This window comes from Gorilla gorilla, chromosome 6 (genome assembly GCF_029281585.2).
Source record: "Gorilla gorilla gorilla isolate KB3781 chromosome 6, NHGRI_mGorGor1-v2.1_pri, whole genome shotgun sequence".
Classification (NCBI taxonomy): domain Eukaryota; kingdom Metazoa; phylum Chordata; class Mammalia; order Primates; family Hominidae; genus Gorilla; species Gorilla gorilla.
The window spans coordinates 151,318,774-151,338,855 of record NC_073230.2 but is presented as its reverse complement, the minus strand read 5'-3'; the positions used below and the strand labels follow the sequence as shown (position 1 = coordinate 151,338,855).

Genomic DNA, 20,082 nt, shown 5'->3' with positions numbered 1-20,082 from the left:
AGTCCCCTGCATTGCCATATGACCCTAGGTGAAACTTGTTTGGTAAAACAGAGACTTGTGCATAAGCCAAAATTTGGAAAAGAATAAACCAGCAAATTATTAACGTTGATTACTTTGGTAAGGTAGATTTGTGGATTTTTTCATCTTGTAATTTTCCTATTTTCTAATTTCTGTTTAATAAGTACATAGTATTATAGCATATACAAAGAAAAAATATTCAGCCTGGATGTATCAAGTTATCTTTGATAAGAACATCATAGCACTTCTAATATAAAATTAGCCACAAATTCCTGTAACTAATTACACCTTGGGCTGAATGAGGGTTTCATACATAGGGAATCTGGGCTGCCACCATTGCATCATACAAACTGGATATTTCAGCATCATTCTGGTATCCATAGCGACTCAGATGGAATCCCAAGGCCCAGTATGGAATCATTGCTGGCCGACCAATCAACTAGAATAAAAAGAAAAATGCATCCAGATGGACTTCTTAGGGAAGACAAGGTGATTGACTTATACTTGAATCAACTTGAGTGTTTCTGCTAAGTACTGTATAAGAGGCCTCACCCAAGAAAGATAAGAAAGTCCAATAAATGTGGAGCAACTACGGACATGCAAAATGATAGAAACATAATTGAAGTTTTTCTATATTCCAGAGTTTTCATTCTAGGAAACCTGAGAATTTGCCGGTTATTACTGATTAGCAATTCTTAGGCTGTTTAGCAAGTGAGGGACACATGGGATATTAATACGGCTTTATAGAACCATAATACTAAAATATGATTTCAGCAAAGGCAGTAATAATCTAGTAGTGACACTCAAGAGTCAAAAGAAAAAACTGCCCTATCTCAGTGCTAATAATGTGGTAATAGCCAATAAATATTTGACAATATATTGATGGACAGAATGGCTTCTAACCTCTGTGTATTGCTGAGTTACAAGTTCAGGGGTTGGCCCCAAAACAATGTAGAAGTCCAAAATCCCTCCTGTGGTGCGGTATGTCAGAGCAGGAGTGGGCTTTAATGTCACATCTGTAAGAAAAACAACACACATGAGGCACATCCTTGGAGCTGTAAATTGCCCAGATAGAAAACCTGCTCTAAGATTTGCTTTTTTCATACTCTGTCTTTGATACATGCCTTCTCTAGAAAGTCTTCTCTCATCCATTAGAATCAGAGGTGTATTTGCAGGTACCCCAAATGTAATATGCAACCTCAACAACTTTTATAACTCTGTGAATGGGAGCCAAAGTGTCACAGTAAAATAGGCTATGCCAGAGTAGGAGCCATAACTGATCAAAATTCCATGCCTAACACCTGATCCAGAGTTCTTAATAAATCTTGAATAAATAGATGAATAAATGGAAAGTCAGTTTATTTGTTCCATTTCCCTTGCCCCCTGAATGTCTCTATTTCTACTGATACCAGGTCAAAATAGAGCGGTCACAGCTGTTTCTGGTGGTGCATGGGAGCTGTGCCTATGCCTTACCCATGGCATTGCTATTTAGCAGGAGCACTCCATGGGCACTACCATCCTCCTCCAGTGCCATGTAGTAAGGGTGGACACCATAGGAATTCTTCTTGTACTGGGAGTCACGAGGGTAATAAACAAAAAGAAAATGCAAGATATTGTTTTCATACCATAACCCAAACAGCAAACTCTTACTCATCATTAAAGATTCAGCTCTATGTCATGTCCTTTGTTGGGCCTTCATTGACTCTCCCTTCTACTCCAAGTTAAAAGCTGTGTCTTCCCCACTTCATGCCTTCCTTATTTATTATTATATAATTCAATTATATATTATTACATAATTCAGTGATTCCACTGTGCTATCACAATTTCTGCATCTATTTCTCTCACTAGCCTATAAGTCTCTGGAGAGCAAAGACAGTGTCTTATTAAATCTATAGCTAAGCTCTTAGCAATGTGCCTGACAAATAGAATATATTAAGTAAAAGTTTGTGCAATAAATAAAATCCATAACTGATAGAGGGGGAAAAATATATGTATATGTACATATATAAAAGGCATATATATATATGCCTTTTAGGGACAAAAGAATGTGACATGTGGCCTATTACAACTGAGAGCGGAATTTATCAATATAAGATGAGGTTGATGAGCAAGGTATCATATATAAGCATAAGGATTAAAAGAGATTTACATTGAGAAAAGCTGATTGCTAAACTTATTCCATTGTCCCTACCGCAGGTGGCTCATCACGAGCAAACATTCCCCATGTGTTCCAGTTCATGTTTCTTCTGAAAGTCGTGTGCTCAGTTTCCCCAAAGCCATAGATGTACTGAGATGGCAGACGTGTAGAAATGGAGAGAAACATGTCATTGAAGGTGAAGCCAGGGAGTTGAGAATCCCAGCTGCAACACAAAAGCAGACCACGCTGAGCTGGAGACCACTGGCCAGAGCTACTTGTAATGTGTTTGGAATGTCTAGTTGATTCCAAAGCCTCCTTAATTATTGCACATTTAGATCCAGGTTCAAATACTGTGACATGACCCAGGTCATAACAATGGCCCTGACTCAGGACCAAAGTTCCATGTTACATTTCTGTTCTGTGGTTTGTCAGACTGAGAGCTCCTTTTCTGGGTCGTTATGGGCAAGGGCCATAACTCATTCTTCTGTTTATTTCAAGTTCTCAGTGCCTGGAATATCAGCTTGAGTAAATATATAAATAAACAAATAGAGTTTAAGCAAACTTTCCAATAGAAAAGCATGAAACTTTTAGAACAACTTCTCTTGAGTTGGCCAAAGGACTTCTTACCAAAGAGGGCAACAGAGAGGAAATCACTCACACAGCCCAAGAGAGAAGACATACACAGGAAGGCAAAGGTGCACACACAGGTGACAGCTTCTACTGGGATAGGGAACCTCACCCCAGGCAAAATCCAGACCTTCACTTCATTCTATTCAGCAGCAGGACAAGAGATGGGAGATGACAATTCCTTTTATGCTTAACATTGTGAAAAGGCTTGAAGGCTTCTGTGTCCACAGAAGCAAACGTTACAAGAAGCTATTTCTTTCTCCTTTTTAACCTTTGCCCCTCTCTGCTGCCTCTTATTATTTCTTAATGAGACATAATATGGAACTCATTTGTATCTTAGGTTATCTGCTATACTTATTAAATAGAGTTTTCTGTTCTACTTAAGAACAGTAAGTAGAACATGTATTTTTCTTTCTCTGAAATCAAACAATACTTCATTTCTTTAAACTTTGATTGATTGTTTTTGTTAACGACTAACCAAAAACAAATTACCCATTAAAGCATGGGAAAAATCGATATACTCTAACAAATGCACACATATTTCCATGGAGTCTCTGAGATTAATATTTCACTTGAATTAATTGTAACCGCTGTAATTAAATCTAGAACTACTCTAATTAGAATCAAATAAAAAGTGCTTACATCACAGCACTGGAGTTTTTGCGTTGAATCTGGATTCCAAAAGGATTGTTCTGAATCCTGACATCATACAGACGGTTTTCAGGGTCACCAACTGGTTGGGGAGGGGTGTTGAGTGGTACTGGAACCTCATACCTTTTATTAGTGGGGTCATAGATCTGGCAAGAAGAGAGAAGAAAACTTTCTGTTAGGGTCTTAGACCTAAAACCCCTCATGCCACCCCATATAATTCAGTTTCCATGTTTTTGACCAGTTTGCACCATATCAGTAGGCATCAAACATCCCCAAGCGAATGGATGTGAGGCCTGCCTGCCCACTGTGCCCCATACAGATGCTGAAGTTCAAAAATTGCCTCAGTAAAACCCATTCAAAGCCAAGGAGGGCTCTTCTTCTAAAGAATTTGTGATAGAAGGGGATAGAATTTCATAAATAGAATGTGTGTGTATATGTTTGTAAGTGTGTGGCATGCAGACATGTATGTGCATAGAAATGTGTAAATTTGTGTGTGTGTGTATGCATGCATGTTAGGAATTAGGGAATTGAGTTTTCATATGGACTCTGAGATCTCCTCACTGTTTGAGCTTCCAGATGTTGTACAGCTTTCCCATTCCTAAAGTTTCTCTTCTGTATCCACCCCTTGTTCCTACTTATGTAACAGGACTGAAGTGTGGGAAGAATAAAAGGAGTGAAAAATGTTATGGAAGGACAAGGAGTTACAACATTATGAGTGACTATCCTCTTCATCATATTATTAGCCCCAAATTTGTGCTTAGGTGAAGGTTTTCTTCTTTCTTTCTTTTTTTTTATTTTTATTTTTAGACGGATTCTCACTCTGTCGCCAGCCTGGAGTGCAGTGGTGCGATCTCAGCTTACTGCAATCTCCACCTCCCAGGTTCAAGTGATTCCCATGCTTCAGCCTCCTGAGTAGCTAGAACTACAGGTGCGCACCACCAGCCCTGGCTAATTTTTTGTATTTTAGTAGGGACGGGGTTTCACCATGTTGGCCAGGATGGTTTTGATCTCCTGACCTCACCTGCCTCGGCCTCCCACAGTGTTGGGATTACAGGCGTGAGCCACCACACCTTGCCAGGTGAAGGTTTTCTAAAGTCCTGCTTGGAAATTATGTTTCTTAGACCCAAAGCAGCAGCATTGCCTGGGAGCTTGTTAGGAATGCAGAACCTCAGGCCCCAACCCAGATTTTCTGAATTAGAACTTATATTTTCACAAGCTGCCCCAGTGATTCGTGATACATTAAAATGTGGAAAGCAATGGCTACAGCTGAGCTGTCCAAGGTGCTGTCCACAAGCCACACATGGCCTTTGAGTGCCTGACATGGGCTAGTCTGAATTGAGATTCACTAGAAATGCAAAATATACACCAGATTTTGAAGACTTAGAATAATTAGAAGATGGCAAAGTATCTCCATTAAATTTTGATTTCAAGGTGAAATGATAATATTTTAGCACATTGGTTAAATAAAATATCATTAAAATTAATTTCACTTTTAAAATATATATTTAAAAATGCATCTACTGGAAGATATGTGTGGCTCACATTATGTTTCCAGTAGACGTATTTTTTTAAATGTGCATAGTGGTAGATCTCAAAGTTTGGTCTCTTGACCTGCAGCATCAGCCTTACCTGGGAGCTTGTTAGAAATGCAGATTCTCGAGGTCGGGCATGGTGGCTCACACCTGTAATCCCAGCATTTTGGGAGGCCAAGGTGGGTGGATTACCTGAGGTCAGGAGTTCGAGACCAGCCTGGCCAACATGGTGAAACCCTATCTCTACTAAAATACAAAAAATTAGCTGGGCGTGGAAGCGGGTGCCTGTAATCCCAGTTACTTGGGAGGCTGATGCAGGAGAATCGCTTGAACTCGGGAGGCAGAGGTTGCAGTGAGCCAAGATCGCACCACTACACTCCAGCCTGGGCAACAAGAGCAAAACTCTGTCTCAAAAAGAAAAAAAAAAAGAAAGAAATGCAAATCCTCAGGCTAGGCCCCAGCCCAGGTCTACTGAATTGGAAACCCTAGGGGTGACGGCCAGAAATCTGGGTTTTAAAATGATCTGAAGGTGATTCTGATGCATGCTGCAGTTTGAGAACTACTGCTAGAGAAAATAATTCTAATATTAGAATTAAGTTAATGCCTCTCATGTGAGTTTGCCACAAAGCAGATGCATTTTTCTCAGGGCTAAAGGATGAGTCTTTGATGATGTTTATGACCTAGAATACTCATCATTATAGGGAATTCATGGTCCTCATAGATCTAAGGCCACATCCTGGCTTTACCGTCTACTTTCCAACCTTTACCTCTCTACAGGCCTTAGCTCCCTCATCCATAACATGAGGGATTTGGATGAAAAGCTGTTTTAGCCAGGCACAGTGGCTCATGCCTGTAACCCCAGCACTTTGGGAGGCGGAGGGAGGTGGATTGCTTGAGGCCAGACATTTGAGACCAGCCTGGGAAACATGGCAAAACCCCATCTCTACAAAAAATACAAGAATTAGCCAGGTGTGTCGGCGCACACCTATAGTCCTGGCTACTTGGGAGGCTGAGGTGGGAAGATGGCTTGAGCCAGGGAGGTGGAGGTTAGAGTGACCTGAGATTGTGCCCCTGCATTCCAGCCTGGGTGTCAGTGGGAGATCCTGTCTTGAAAAGAAAAAAAATGTTTTAATTGTTTCAATGACTTCTATCCATACAGCACTGTAAGTTAAAAACTCCATCTTGAGAACCAGAATCTGCAACATGGGCCTTACCTTGACCTGCAGCATGGTTGCTGTGTGATAGATCACGTTCAGGTGGAGGAAGCTGATCTTTGCAGAGAGAGAATCAGAGGCGGCAGCAGCAGCTGACTCAGGGGCCATCAGGAGGGAAAGGTCTGCAGTGATGCTGGTGTTCAGGTACTGAATGTCACTAGCAACATAATTAGGGATAGTGTCATAGTAACAGGTGGGCACTCCAGGAGTAGATGTGTCCTGGAATAACAGGAGAAAGTCTTGCTCAGCCTCTGATACAACACTAAGGCTCTCATTACTGAAGAAGTTGGTTAACACAGACTAAGTCTCTGATACCATGTCCATGGTTATGGGTTGAATTGTGTCCCCTAAAAAAGATGTTAAGTCCTAACCCCTGATACCTGTAAATGTGACTATTTGGAAGTAGGGTTTCCGCAATGAACAAATTAAGATGAGGTCATTGGGATAGGCCTTGATCCGGTATTACTGGTATCCTTATTAATAAGGAAAATTTGGACATAGAGATAGACATGTACACATGTGACTATGAAGACAGAGAGTGGGGTGATGCATCTACAAGCAAAGAAATACCCTCAAGGTCCTCAGAAGGAACCAGCTCCACTGACACCATGATCCCACTTCTAGACTCCAGAATTTTGAAGGAATAAATTCCTGTCATTCTATGCCACTCAGTTTGTGGTACTCTGTTATGGTAACCCTAGCAAATGAACACAGCCATTTTTTAAACACACACACTGACCTTCTATAATGAGTGAACCGTGACAGAGCACCAGGAAGTTTGATCTGGAGACAGGAGCCTCCAGGCAGGGTTCTACTCCCAGTGTCCTTATTGCCTCCCATGTAATCTAGAGGAAATCACTTGTGCTTCCTAGTTTCCATTTTTGCTATTGTTCAAATAAAGAGGAACAGCCTGACCTTACTCTTCCTGCTTGTGTTCTCCAACAGACAAAACAAGATTGGTTAAAATAGACAATGCATAATGCATACTCAATGTACATTATTATGTTTAAAATTGGGTTTTTAATGATATGGTTGGAGTGGCAATGAGAATGGCAATAAGTTTCTTCTGATTTGGGATATCTGAGGAAAATACTGATGACCTATCATGTAGAGTTGGCAAAAGGCATGTTGCACAGGGTCCTGGTTTTCTTCAAGCCACAGACATTTGAAAAGTGTTTTCTAGGTGCCTAATTACTTCCTAATCAATGAGGTAATCTGTTTCTGGTCATTTACCTCCCAAAGACACCCCCGCTGCCTACAACTCTCCTCAGAGGCTGTTGGATTGTCTGGGTAGCAGTTGAACTTCTCCAGATCACTGACAGGAAGATTCCACCTAATAGAGAATTCTTGTCCCAGTACCAGTCCTTGGAGATCAGTGATGGTTACCACCTGGGGAAAGAGACAGTCACAGTGACAAAGGAAGGGAGGGAAAGCTACCCAGAAAGAGTTCTTGGCTGGAAGGCTGGAAGTCAGGACAAGGGCATCTATTCCTTCCTCCAAAACCATTTTGCCATGAGATATTCAGAACTTGGCTGATTCCTGGGTTTTCTCACTTCATGGAGTCATTGTGGAAGTGTTGGATGGGAAGAGTTTTCATCATGCTAATGAGTGCAGATCACAGGCAGGACTGTCATTGTTAGGCTTACTGTCCTCTGGGTGTGATGCTTACCAATTTAATAAAAGTAGTAATAACAACAATAGCTAAAGTTTATGGAGCATTCATACAAGCCAAGCACTGTGATAACCACTTTATAAGCATGATCTCCATTAATCCTAGAGAGCAGTTCCATGCTGTGAATGTTATGACTATCTTCATTTTACAGAACAGAAAACTAAGATACAGAGACACCTAATACCGTAAGAGCTGAGATTGGAGCCCCATTCTGCCTAACTCTAGAAATCAAACTCTTATTCTATGCTATATGTCTTGTCAACATGGAAGGGGGCTGATCTAAGAAATAACAAATTTCCCAGAACTTGAAATATTCAACTAACAGTGTAAGGGAATCATTCAGTAAGAGCAAAACTGGATTTCTCCTTGTGTTACTCCACTCACATTTTATTAATGGTATGAATATAGCCTAAAACGGTAAGGACAAATATCAACTGTTTCTCAAAGAGATTCTCCCTTCAATGAGAGGACCAATGTGTAAATACCCATTGCACAATCTATTCACTATGTCACAGCTGGGATCAGAGTGTCTCATTTTAACTCCGCCCAGAGAAGAACTTCCTTCTCTCAGGGTTCTGACTCCCGCTATTTTCTTCAGAGCCCTGATACAAACAAAGCAGAGAGGTCTTTCTTTAGCATGCACACGTTTCTCCTGCATCCTTTCTGTGATGTGTTGGACCTCCCAGCAAGTCAGTTGTGTCTGACTGCCCACAGTTAAAAGAGCAAAGTAGGGCTGGCTGTCAGAGCCAAGGCCTCTGGAAAGGGCCCTGCAGAATGGAAGGATCTCTTACCTTTGTGGAAGCATTGTAGACAACGCTTGGACTGGAGGTGGCAACATTATTCAGTAGGACGATAAAATTAGCTGGCTGTTTGTCCATTCCCAAGATTGTGATATCTGTAAACATGAGGTTGTCAGTGTCCATATAATTATTATTTATAATCTTTGCTTGTAGATGGTTCTGGGAGGGGGAAAAAAAAAGTCAGATTAGAAACCAGGTACTTCAGACCCTTATTATCCCTAAATACCAGTCAATGTCTCAATTTCTGTGATCCAAGCTGTTTCCTTTTCTCTGCAGTTTCAAATGTTGCTAGGTCATCATCCCTAGGGAACTCGTTCACTCAGACTCTTATCAATCTTAAATTTTTAAGTAATATTTCATCTTTGCTTTTGTTCACTGGTTCTTTACTGATTCTATTAATCAGAAAATATGTCCCTGACACTGTAGAATTTTCAAGCAGACAAGATAGGTACTCACACGGTAAACAAAAAGATAAGAGCCTCATTGGCACACAAAGATAAAGACATGCACATATACACCAAAAGGGCCCAAGTAATTTTTTTCCTTTTATTTTACTAATAATGATGATAAGAGCTAAGAATAATTTGAGTGTGTATTATATGACAGGCACTGTGCTAAGCATTTGACATGTATTACTTCATTCAGTTTTCACAGCAGGCTATGAGGTTGAAGCTATAATTACCCTCATTTTTCAGATGAGGAGACTGAAACACAGAAAATTAAATAACTTATTTAGGGAACAAAGGTGACACAGTTGAGCTATGACAAAGCAGAAGGTAGAAATTAAGACTGAAGAAAAAAGTAGCAGTTTGATAATTTAAAAAATTAGAAGTCCCATACATATATGCCCAAATGATTTTTTACAAAGATTTTTTCAACAAAAGTGCTGGGGCAACTGGACATACACAGGTAAAAGGTTGAACCCCAACCTAAATCTTACATATTATATAAAAATTAACTCAAAATAGATCACGACTTAAATATAAAAGGTAAGACTATATTTTTTTTAAATGGGAGATAATATTTAGAATCTAGGACTTGGTGAAGAGATCTTAAACTTGACATCAGAAAGCACAATCTATAAGGAAAATAATGATAAATTAGATTCATCAAAATTAAAAACATAAATATATAGATGGTAAACAGACATACGAAAAGATGTTAAACATCATTAGCCATCAGAGAAATACAAATTAAAAACACAATGAGCTATAACTACACACCAATCAGAAAAGCCTAAAAAAATAGTGACAACATCAGATGCCGGCCATGATGCAAAGAAATTAGATCACTCATATGTTGCTGGTGGAAGTGAAAATGGTACAGCCATTCTGGAAAACAGTTTGGAAGTTTATTATAAAACTAAACATGCATTACCATAAGGCCCAGCAACTGCACTCTTACGCACTTATTAAAGAGAAATAAAAACTTACGGCCAGGCACGGTGGCTCACGCCTGTAATCCCAGAACTTTGGGAAGCTAAGGCAGGCGGATCATGAGGTCAGGAATTCGAGACCAGCCTGACCAACATGGTGAAACCTCGTCTCTACTAAAAATACAAAAATTAGCTGGGCGTGGTGGTTCATGTCTGTAATCCCAGCTACTCAGGAGGGTGAGGTAGGAGAATCTCTTGAACGCAGGAGGTGGAGATTGCAGTGGGCTGAGACCGTGCCATTGCACTCCAGCCTGGGTGACAGAGCAAGACTCCATCTCAAAGCAAAACAAAACAAAAAAAAAACAAACTTAGGTTCACACCAAAACCTATACATGAGTGTTGGTGGCAATTTTAATTTATTTGTAATGGCTCATAACTGGAGCCAACCCGTGTACTCTTTATCAAGTGAGTGATTTTTAAAAGGTGGTACATCCATAACCTGGAACACTACTCAGCAATAAAAAGGAGGAAGCCATTATCACACACAACTTGGATGGGTTTTGAGGGAACTATGCTGAATGAAAAAGCCAATCCCAAAGGTTGCAAACTGTTTAGTTCTCTTTACAGAACACTCTTGAAAGGACAAAATTATAGAAATGGCAAACAGATGATTGGTTGCCAGGGGCTGAGGAGGGATGGGGGAAGAAGCAAGTGGACATGCTATTAAAGGGCAGCAGGAGAGATCTTTGTGCTAATGAAATGTTCTATATCTCGATAGCATCAATGCCGGCATTCTGGTTGTGAAATTGTGCTATAGGTTTATAAGATGTTACCATAGGAGAAACTGGGCAAAGGGGTATATGGGAACTCTGTGCTAGTTCTTACAATTGCATGGGGATCTTTAATTATCTCAAAATAAAAGAGTTACTTTAAGATATATATTTTTATACCTTATATATAAAATATTATATATATTCTATATCTTAAAATAGATCCATTTTTATATATATAGATACAGATACATATATATATATATTTAAAAGAAAGGAGAAATAAGAGAGAGAGAGACCACCTCAAAAGAAAGTTCTGCCCATATATGATCAGGCTTCTAAGAAAACCAAGTCAGAATTCCCTCATTTTCTGCTAGCCTTGCTGCTTTTTCTTCTCTCAGTCCCCTTGGGAAATAGATATGAGGCAAGCGATGTCCTGTATCTTCCAGCCTTTAAAAGCCACTACTTTATACCTGTGCCAAAGGCCAAGTTTTATGTGCTACAAAGGACAGTCATTATGGAAGAACCTTAAAAAGGTGCTATACCACTCACTAACCCACCCACACCTCATATACACTTGCAAACCTCAAAAAAGGCACATCTTGGAAGCCAGCACCCATCACATAAAACTCAAAGGCAATGGTTTTTTTTTTTCAGGAAAAAAAAAGTTCTGCACAGAACTCATACTGGTTTTGTAGCAGCTTATAAGCCTGACACACATTAAACACTTTCATGTTCGTTTGATTCCTTTTTGGAATCATGACAGTAAAACCCTGTCTCTGCTGCACATAACCATGTGTCTATATTAAACTAAAAACTCAAAGAGCCTTCCCAGCAAGGAACATATGCTGTGTGTTCCTCAAACAAAATACTTACAGAGGTAACAGAGAAATCATATAGAATATACTTCTTTTCAGTCACAGCATCTAAAAAAGAAAGAGGAGTACCGGTTACTATGGGAAGCCAATCAGCCAGGGAGTCCTGCTCTTCTCTTCATTTCATCTGGAATTCCTTTACCAACCATCTAGTTCTGCTCATCTGAGTTCTGTGCATTTTTTTCAAACTTCTGCAAATATTTCCTGGACCATTTTCTCTAAATTCACATGTCAGTCTGTGGTACCATTTCGCTGGCATGTAAAACATTTTGATTTGCATTATATTTATCTATGTGTGCATTGTATCTATCCTGCTGGATCATGAGTTCCTCAAGGCCTACACAATACATACTAATTCCATGTAGGACAGGATTTTTATATAATCACATAAGTTCATGTGAGGTGTTTACATGGAAACCTTACAGTGAAAAGACATACAATACAAATTAGATATTTCTTCCACAAACCAAAGCAGTATTTTCCAAAGCTATTAAAAAAGTGTATTATCTGTTATTAATAATTAATATCCAAGGAAGAGAATAATTAAGCTAAATGCAATAATGCCAATTGCTTTGGTAGAGTCAGTAACACATAATTTGTGCATTTGAAGTCTATTTTAATACATTGTGCCTGGCTAATGGAAATTTCAGAATGCATTTTAACCCGTTGATTCTAAGCTACAGATGTAAACGACAGTGCTAATAGGGTTAGTGCCATACTGGGCAGCCTATGATGACTAATTTTCAGGGAGAACCACAGTGATCCACAGGGATAGTGCCTTGAGAAAGTCTACCTTTAGATACACCGTCATCCCAGTACAGCTCCCCCTTTGCTTCTCTCTTATAGTCCAAGGCGATCAAGAGTCCCAGGGAATTCCTCCGGCTGTAAAAGAGTACTTCCCAGTTTCAGAGAATGTAGATGAGATGGAACTATGTGAAACCAGCCGTCTTCATCCCCCAGGGACAGATAATCCAAGAGTCTATACCAGAAACTGAGTAGATGTTGATATTGGGTGGACACATGGGAGCTGGGTGTGGGCAGGCAGCAGGGGTTGATAGTGAGTGGACATAAAGGGAAGGGTGGACAGAGGCAGTTCCTACAGGAAACTGTTTGGGTTGCAATACATAATACCAACAATTAGCCTTATTAGGTGTTTACCATGTGCCAGGCACTCTTCTAAGTGTCCCACACACATTATCATTTATATTAATTCATTTAACCCTCATAATAACTCTACAAAGTTAAACTATCATCATCTCCAGTTTACCAATAATAAGCAGAAGCACAGAGAAATAAGTTACCCAAGGTAAACACATCTAGTATGTAGCCCAAACCAAGGCTTGAACCCAGGTTCTGTAGAATCTGAGCTCTTGACCCCCAAACGATGTTGGCTTCCATGTGATAACCTTTATCTCCTATTTAACTCAAATTCTCTCACACGGTAGGGAATATACCTAAGGACAATTTCTGGCCATAGGGAAATCCTCCTCAGTGATTACTTTGACTAGTCCTATAATCTGATTCAATCCCAAAGTGAAACACTCTGCAGATGTCCTTAGCAGACTACCATCTACTAAATAGGGACTAAGATGCCAATTTTGGATCAACTTTGAAAGGAGTGGGGGAAGATTACTGATGGGTGACTTATCCCTTGGCTCATCCACAAAAATCCCTATTTGTCTTTCTCATAATGCCCTGCTCCATCAGAGCACCAGAATAGTCATACCTTAGAAGAGTAAGGAGCTTACCTGGCTTCTGTGGTTGTGTTTGGCTTCTGAGTGGGAAATATGTAGCCCCCTCGCAGATGAAGTCCTATCTTATCGCCTGGGAGAAGCATATTCACCAACTGTTTCCTCCATGGGATGGCCACTCCCTAATCAGCAACAACAACAAAAGACAGATCAGGTAATAAGCTGTTTCAGCTAGGAGGAGCCTTAGGTATCATCTCATTCAGTTTACATATTTTAAAGAAGAGACAAACAGAGACCCTCAAAGTGAAGTGACTTGCTGAAAGCATATGGGTAGTAGAGGGCAGAGCTGACACTCCAATCCCCTTTATTTATTTACATTACATCAAGCTGTCATTCCACACCTGGGCTTCAATTGCTAGGCTACCACAGCCAAACGACAAAGCCCAGTCTTGATAGCTACACAATAGCCAGGTTGATATAATGAATTTCCATAAACCTACTCCAGTTATTCAAATTATTTCATTGTACATTTGGAAAGGCTTTCTGCTATGGTCTGAATGCTGGTGTACCCTCAAAATTTATATGTTGAAACTTAATACCCAGAGTGATAGTATTAAGGGGTGGAGACTTTTGTGAGGTGATTAAGTCATGAGGGAGGAGCAAGGAGGTGCCATCAGTGAAGCAGAGAGGGCCTTCACCAGACACGGAATCTGCCAGCACCTTGATCTTGGACTTGCCAGCCTCCAGAACCGTGAGCAATAAATTTGTGTTGTTTATAAATTACCCAGTGTAAGGTGTTTTGTTGCACCATTCTGAACCAACTAAGATGCCTTTCTCACAGAAAAAGGACCACAATCAACTAACTATAAATCTTGTACTATTATTCTATGGCAAGCTCCCAAGACTGCTGCTTTAGAATTGCCCTCTGCTAGAGGCAGGTCTCTGAGCCAACCAGGGCTGCCTTACTTACTGTCTCATAGTCATACCAGGTGGCATCAGGTATGTATGCTTTCACTTCGTCCGCACCCTAGGTAAACAACAATAATGAGTAGCATTAGCATAACCCTCTCTACAGTTCACAAAACACCTCCAGGCATCATTACATGTGCCTATCTGAACAATCCTGAGAGATGGTTGAGATCATCCCATTCTACAAAGGAAAACACAGACACATAAAGGTTGAGCAATTTACCCAAAGCAGAATGTAGCTAAAAATGATTTGTTTTGCTCAATGCTGCTGCACTTTCTAAGAGAAGCAGAGAAAGTCCATTCACTGAGTTAGTCACATAATTTGACAGTTGGGAGGACAGTGAGCCAGCCAGGCCCCAGGAAAGCCTCCCAGCAGGGCCACTGGTTGGTTAGCAGGACCTGTCTTCAGATAGGGTGGCTATAACAACAGCTCAAAGGGCCTTTGACATGGCTACATTGGCAATATTTCATGTTTACAAGCAGATCAGCATAATCCTTCCTGATCCTTGTCCCACACTTTGCCACTCACCTCTGCTTCCAATCACACTTAATAGGATACACATGGTCCTTCATAGTTGGACTTCAGAGCATAGCCTTCCCTTTGCCCAGCACTCCTCTCTCCCCACCTTCTCATCTCCACAGGTATTCTCTCTTCGCAGCCCAGCCTAACCCAATCCAAGAGCACACCCGCTCTGGACAAAGGAAACTATAGACAGATGTTCAGCACATACACCCCAAAGTATTTAAAGCCATTGTCAACGCTGCAGCCATATGCCTAAGGACTTAGGCTTTAATTTTAAGGCAATTTTACAACAAGAAAATTGTTTTGTTTGGTGGGGCAATGGGACCAAGACTTACTACTTTTTAAAAAATTTCTAAACTTTCATGAGTTCTCTCATTTATATTCATATTTTGATATAAATGCAGTCACAGATAGGAACCAACTTATCCAGCTATAGAACCATGAGGACAAGTGCAATACCCCCTTTCATTGTTTAGATGATAAGCATACTTCATATAAAACAGGCGTGATGAGGAGTCCAGGTCCCCATAAGAACTGCTCATGCACATCCCACGTGGCTGAGTCCTGGTAGAACCTAGTAAAGAGGTAGCACAGTGAAGGCAGGTGAAGTCTCTAATACAGGACAATGACACATTATTTAACAACAAGATCCTAACGAACCTTGCTACCACAAACAAAGTCAAGTGAAACTACAATCAGAAAGGGAGTCTTTGAGAATCAGGAAACTCACTCATGTACAAGGGGCCTTGCTACCGTCTCTCCCCGGGTGTGAGCACGGTAGAAAAGGGTATAGAGATAGGGCAGCAAGGTGTAGCGGATGTTCAGATAATGTCTGGAGGATTTCAGCAGCAGGGAATCAACACCAAAGGCAGCAGGATCCTGGTCCTAGGAGAAAATGGAAGGAATGGCTGAATATTTCTTTCCATCATAGTTCAGAAGCTCTCTTACAATAAGTTTCCCAGATGAAACTAGCCACTTCCTCCAACTTGGAGAATATCAAAGCATTTCTAGAACTGAAAAGATACTAATCCTACTCCTTCATTTTATACATGAGAAAACAATATCAAGGATTATATGACTTTCCGAAGGTAGAATTGCAAACAAGTGGCAGAGTTTAAATTTGGTGTCTATCGGCCAGGCGCAATGGCTCACGCCTGTAATCCTAGCACTTTGGGAGGCCGAGCCAGACAGATCACGAGGTCAGGAGATGGAGACCATCCTGGCCAACATGGTGAAATCCTGTCTCTTCTAAAAATACAAAAATTAGCTGGGTGTGGTGGCACATGCCTGTAATTCCAGCTACTCGGGAGGCTGAGGCAGAAGAATCACTTGAACCAGGGAGTTGGAGGTTGCAGTGAGCTGAGATCGTGCCACTGCACTCCAAACTGGCAACAGAATGAGACTCTGTCTCAAAAAAAAAAAAAAAAAATTGTTGTCTGTCTTCTGAGGCAGTTTGTAGCAGCCCCAGAGTGAAATGGAAGCCCCACAGGGGTTGCCATGGAGATAAAGTGGGACTTGCTCCCTCCAGGGTTGCTCCAATTTATTTTATATATTGAGGTTTCTCATAATATTTTATTTGGGAAATAATATAAGTTGTACTACTGCTAAAAAAAAATCCATTGCCTTATAAGCCACATTGCCTGCCACCATGGTCTGTAATCCACCATTTCCTTTCCATGTGCTTGTGTGAATTTTAATTTTAACATTTTATGTCCAGTTTTATCTGTAATGTTTCCACCATCAACACTTGTTTTATTTTCCCTATCCCAAAGATTAGTGACGTCTATTTGTTCTTTGACATACATTGTGCAAATAAATTATGAAGATGGTTTTTAGCAGATTTTATCCAAGAGAAAAAAAATAACCCTTTAGAAGAAAAATCTAATTTTCCTTGGACCCAGAGATGGAAATTTTCCATCAATGGTCGGCATTCATTTTGTTCATTTTTCATGTAATTTGGAAGATGTGAAAGACATACACGTCCTCTTTTGACTTGTCATCCTATACTGCGTTACTGAGACTGAGTTTTGGATAAAGTTACCTGAACTTTTTTTTCTTTTGCGCCCTAAGAGGCCCATTTCTCCCCCTCTAAATAGAATGACTCCATGAGACCACTCTACGCACCCAGTGTAGGGCTCATGAAAACTCTGAGGCCAAATATTAAAGAGAATAACACTCCACAGCCTCCATCACCCTGGATGTCAACTGACAAAAGCCCAGAGCTGTGCTGCCCACTATGGTGGCCATGAACCACATGAAGCTATTGAACACCTGAACTGTGTTTATTGAGCCTGAGGAAGTAAACTTTCCATTTTATTTGATGATAGTTACTTTAAATATAAATCTTAAAACTGAATCAATATAAATTTTTTTTCCATTAAACCAACTTTATTGCTTTGGTAGAATTGCATTTTACTTCAACTGCATACAAAAAATCTTAGCATACAAATTGAGATATGCTACAAGTGTAAAATGCATACCAAATTTTGAAGACCTAGTAGAATGAAAAGGTTATAAAATAGCTCGTTAATAATACTTTGTGTTAAACACAGGTTGAAATGATAATGCAATGTAATATACAGACACACACACCCATATATAGATACACATTGAGCTATATAAAGTATTTTTAAAACAATGTCCCTGTTTCTTTGTACTTTGTTGTTTTTTTGTTTTGTTTTGAGACGGAATTTTGCTCTCGTTGCCCAGGCTGAAGTGCAATGGCGCGATCCCAGCACACCACAACCTCTGCCTCCCCGGTTCAAGAGATTCTCCTGCCTCAGCCTCCCAAGTAACTGGGATTACAGGCATGCGCCACCACACCCGGCTAATTTTGTATTTTTAGTAGAGATAGAGTTTCTCCATGTTGGTCAGGCTGGTCTCAAACTCCGGACCTCAGGTGATCCTCCCACCTTGGCCTCCCAAAGTGCTGGGATTACAGGTGCGAGCCACCGTGCCCGGCCCCTTTGTACTTTTTAAATTTAAACTGACATATGTGGCTCTCCTTATAATTTTATTGAATAGAGCTAGTTTAATCAAAAGAAAATATGTGCTTAAACCTAGCTTCCTGGGTTATCTGAGTGTTCTTACCTATGTAAGTCTTCCAGGACACAGCTTCATGAAGAGCACCCACCCACCTGCTCCCAGCCACCTACTTAAGACATTTAGAAATAGTTCATCTCTCTCTAGATCACAAGTGGCCAGAAAGGCCCAGGGATAAAATACTTTGAAGGTTTGACTATTAATCCTTCCTGGGTTAAAGGCAAAGTCAAGAGCTGGAGCTAAAATTATCATTAGGAAGTTATTCTAATGAACCTATTGAGAGCTAAACCACTCAATTGGAAATATTTCAACTTAAGATTACTTTATTAAAAGAAAGGACATCTCACCCTACTTGCTTCTGCTACCATCATAAACACCTCCTTAGGGGGGACTTTGAACCCACTTCCATGTACTTGCCCATCGAAAATACTATTTTGGGTAGAAGAGTCTAAAGGTGGAATGAGTCATGAGAAGTAGTTGGCAAGTCCTCCAAACTCTTCATAGAAAGGTAGAATGTTGTAACAAGGGGAAAGAAATGTTGAGATCACTGGCCTAAGCCTCTTTAAATTCTTTCTCCTTGTTCCTCCATACCTATGAGGGATTTCCCTTGTATTAACTGAAATAAAATACCAAAAAATTCCAATTGTCCTATCTTATATAAGATAGAACAGAAGTCATGGCAGCACAATAGAAACTTTAACAAATCTTCTCACTTTGTTGGTGAGTTTCCAAGAATAAAATCTTTCAGTATATACATACCCCTTCCAATGGACCCTCACCTTGATTGATACCCTGCTTTTTAAGGCTATGATACAAGACTTTTTTATCCTTCTGCTGCAGTTAGTGCCAACCTGTAGTACTATTTTCCTCAAATCCCCTTTAAGAGCCAGTAGATTAGCTAATCCAAAAAGTTTCCATCACTTCTCTTGGTGACCTTACCCTGAATCCAGGCCCATTGTGATTCCTTGGTAGTGGATAAAATGCTCCAAGCTGCATCCACCTTCTGCAGAGCTCCTCTGTGACATTGTTGTTATAACCACAGATGTTGGCACCTACCTGGAGAATTAGCACACATACAAGCACTGTGGTCAATGAGAGGCGAAAGCATGTAGTGAAGATTTATATGATAAGGGAAAGGAGAACCTCTTAGTCACATTATCCCATGCTTAAGGAGATCCCAGAGTCACAGGGCACACTCCCAGCCAAAGGAGAGAAACAAGATAGAATCCATCACGGACTTACTGATAGTGCAAACAATGGTCCTTGTGTTGAGGCTGTTCCTTAATATTCAGTTCCCAATTTCATACTTTCTTATTTACTAATGCTCTCTTGATGGAATTTTCCTGTGATACTAATACAATTTTGTTCATGCTGTCTCCTTCCTATCTTCAGAGATTCCATAGATGACAACTCAGTGATAAAGTACTACCATTCTATCTTCAGAAGGCAGCTCACGTAACACACAAAACTTGATTTTTCCAATACATATCACCCTGGAACATGCTCCTTGGTTTTTCAGATAATCTCTAAGACTGCTAATTAAAAGAATGTCAACAGACAAAGGGTTAAAGTTCCCTGGTTGGAAATAAGGCTCACCATGGGGATGCCAAACAGGTTGAACTCAAGGATAGTGGGGATAGACCATCGGAGGTCATCCCATGTGGCCGCATTGTCCCCCAGCCAATGAGCAGCAAATTTGCCAGATCCAGCAAACGTAGAACGGGATAAGATGAAGCTCCTATTATTCATGAAGATGGTCTCCAGGGCTCTGGAAGGGAATACAGCCAGTGAAGTGTGAGGTGGGCTGTGAATGTCTAGGACTCACCTTACAATAAGAGCAGCAATGGACTTTCTAACCAAACTGAGAAAACAACATGAGGGTGTCATAAACCAGGTGTCATAAACTTAGTACTATTTAAGAGCTTCTTTCCCATTTCGGGGTAAGGTTTCAGATCTCATATAAGACAGTACAAACCTCTATATTCTAGCCCCCATAGCAATTTCTCTAGGCTTCCGTTCCCCGATTTTGTTTTCTCTATCTGGTTGGATCTGGTTGTGGTCTGGTCCTTTTGGTCGACAGTATATTGGAAACATGATTTGAGTTCTTTGTCCCATCTTTTTTCTAATGTCCTTTGGTTCCATGAATTTCTGCCATGCATAATCCTGTTCAGCACAGCACCTGCTCC

At 40.4% G+C, this 20,082-nt stretch overlaps 1 protein-coding gene across 1 annotated transcript in view; it reads right to left on the bottom strand.

The window, feature by feature from the left end:
* The window catches only part of MGAM2 (maltase-glucoamylase 2 (putative)), a 111,649-nt gene that overhangs the window by 49,429 nt on the left and 42,138 nt on the right, over positions 1–20,082 (bottom strand). Inside the window, exons 16-31 of the mRNA XM_031013481.2 lie at positions 19,493–19,664; positions 18,836–18,952; positions 15,585–15,739; positions 15,344–15,428; positions 14,333–14,389; positions 13,420–13,544; positions 12,465–12,553; positions 11,673–11,722; positions 8,643–8,810; positions 7,413–7,568; positions 6,180–6,398; positions 3,425–3,579; positions 2,210–2,378; positions 1,492–1,588; positions 922–1,034; positions 332–457 (exon numbers count right to left, since the gene is read on the bottom strand). Of these exons, the coding sequence (XP_030869341.2) occupies positions 332–457; positions 922–1,034; positions 1,492–1,588; positions 2,210–2,378; positions 3,425–3,579; positions 6,180–6,398; positions 7,413–7,568; positions 8,643–8,810; positions 11,673–11,722; positions 12,465–12,553; positions 13,420–13,544; positions 14,333–14,389; positions 15,344–15,428; positions 15,585–15,739; positions 18,836–18,952; positions 19,493–19,664 (2,053 nt within the window). The remainder of the gene's footprint in view (positions 1–331; positions 458–921; positions 1,035–1,491; positions 1,589–2,209; positions 2,379–3,424; positions 3,580–6,179; positions 6,399–7,412; positions 7,569–8,642; positions 8,811–11,672; positions 11,723–12,464; positions 12,554–13,419; positions 13,545–14,332; positions 14,390–15,343; positions 15,429–15,584; positions 15,740–18,835; positions 18,953–19,492; positions 19,665–20,082) is intronic.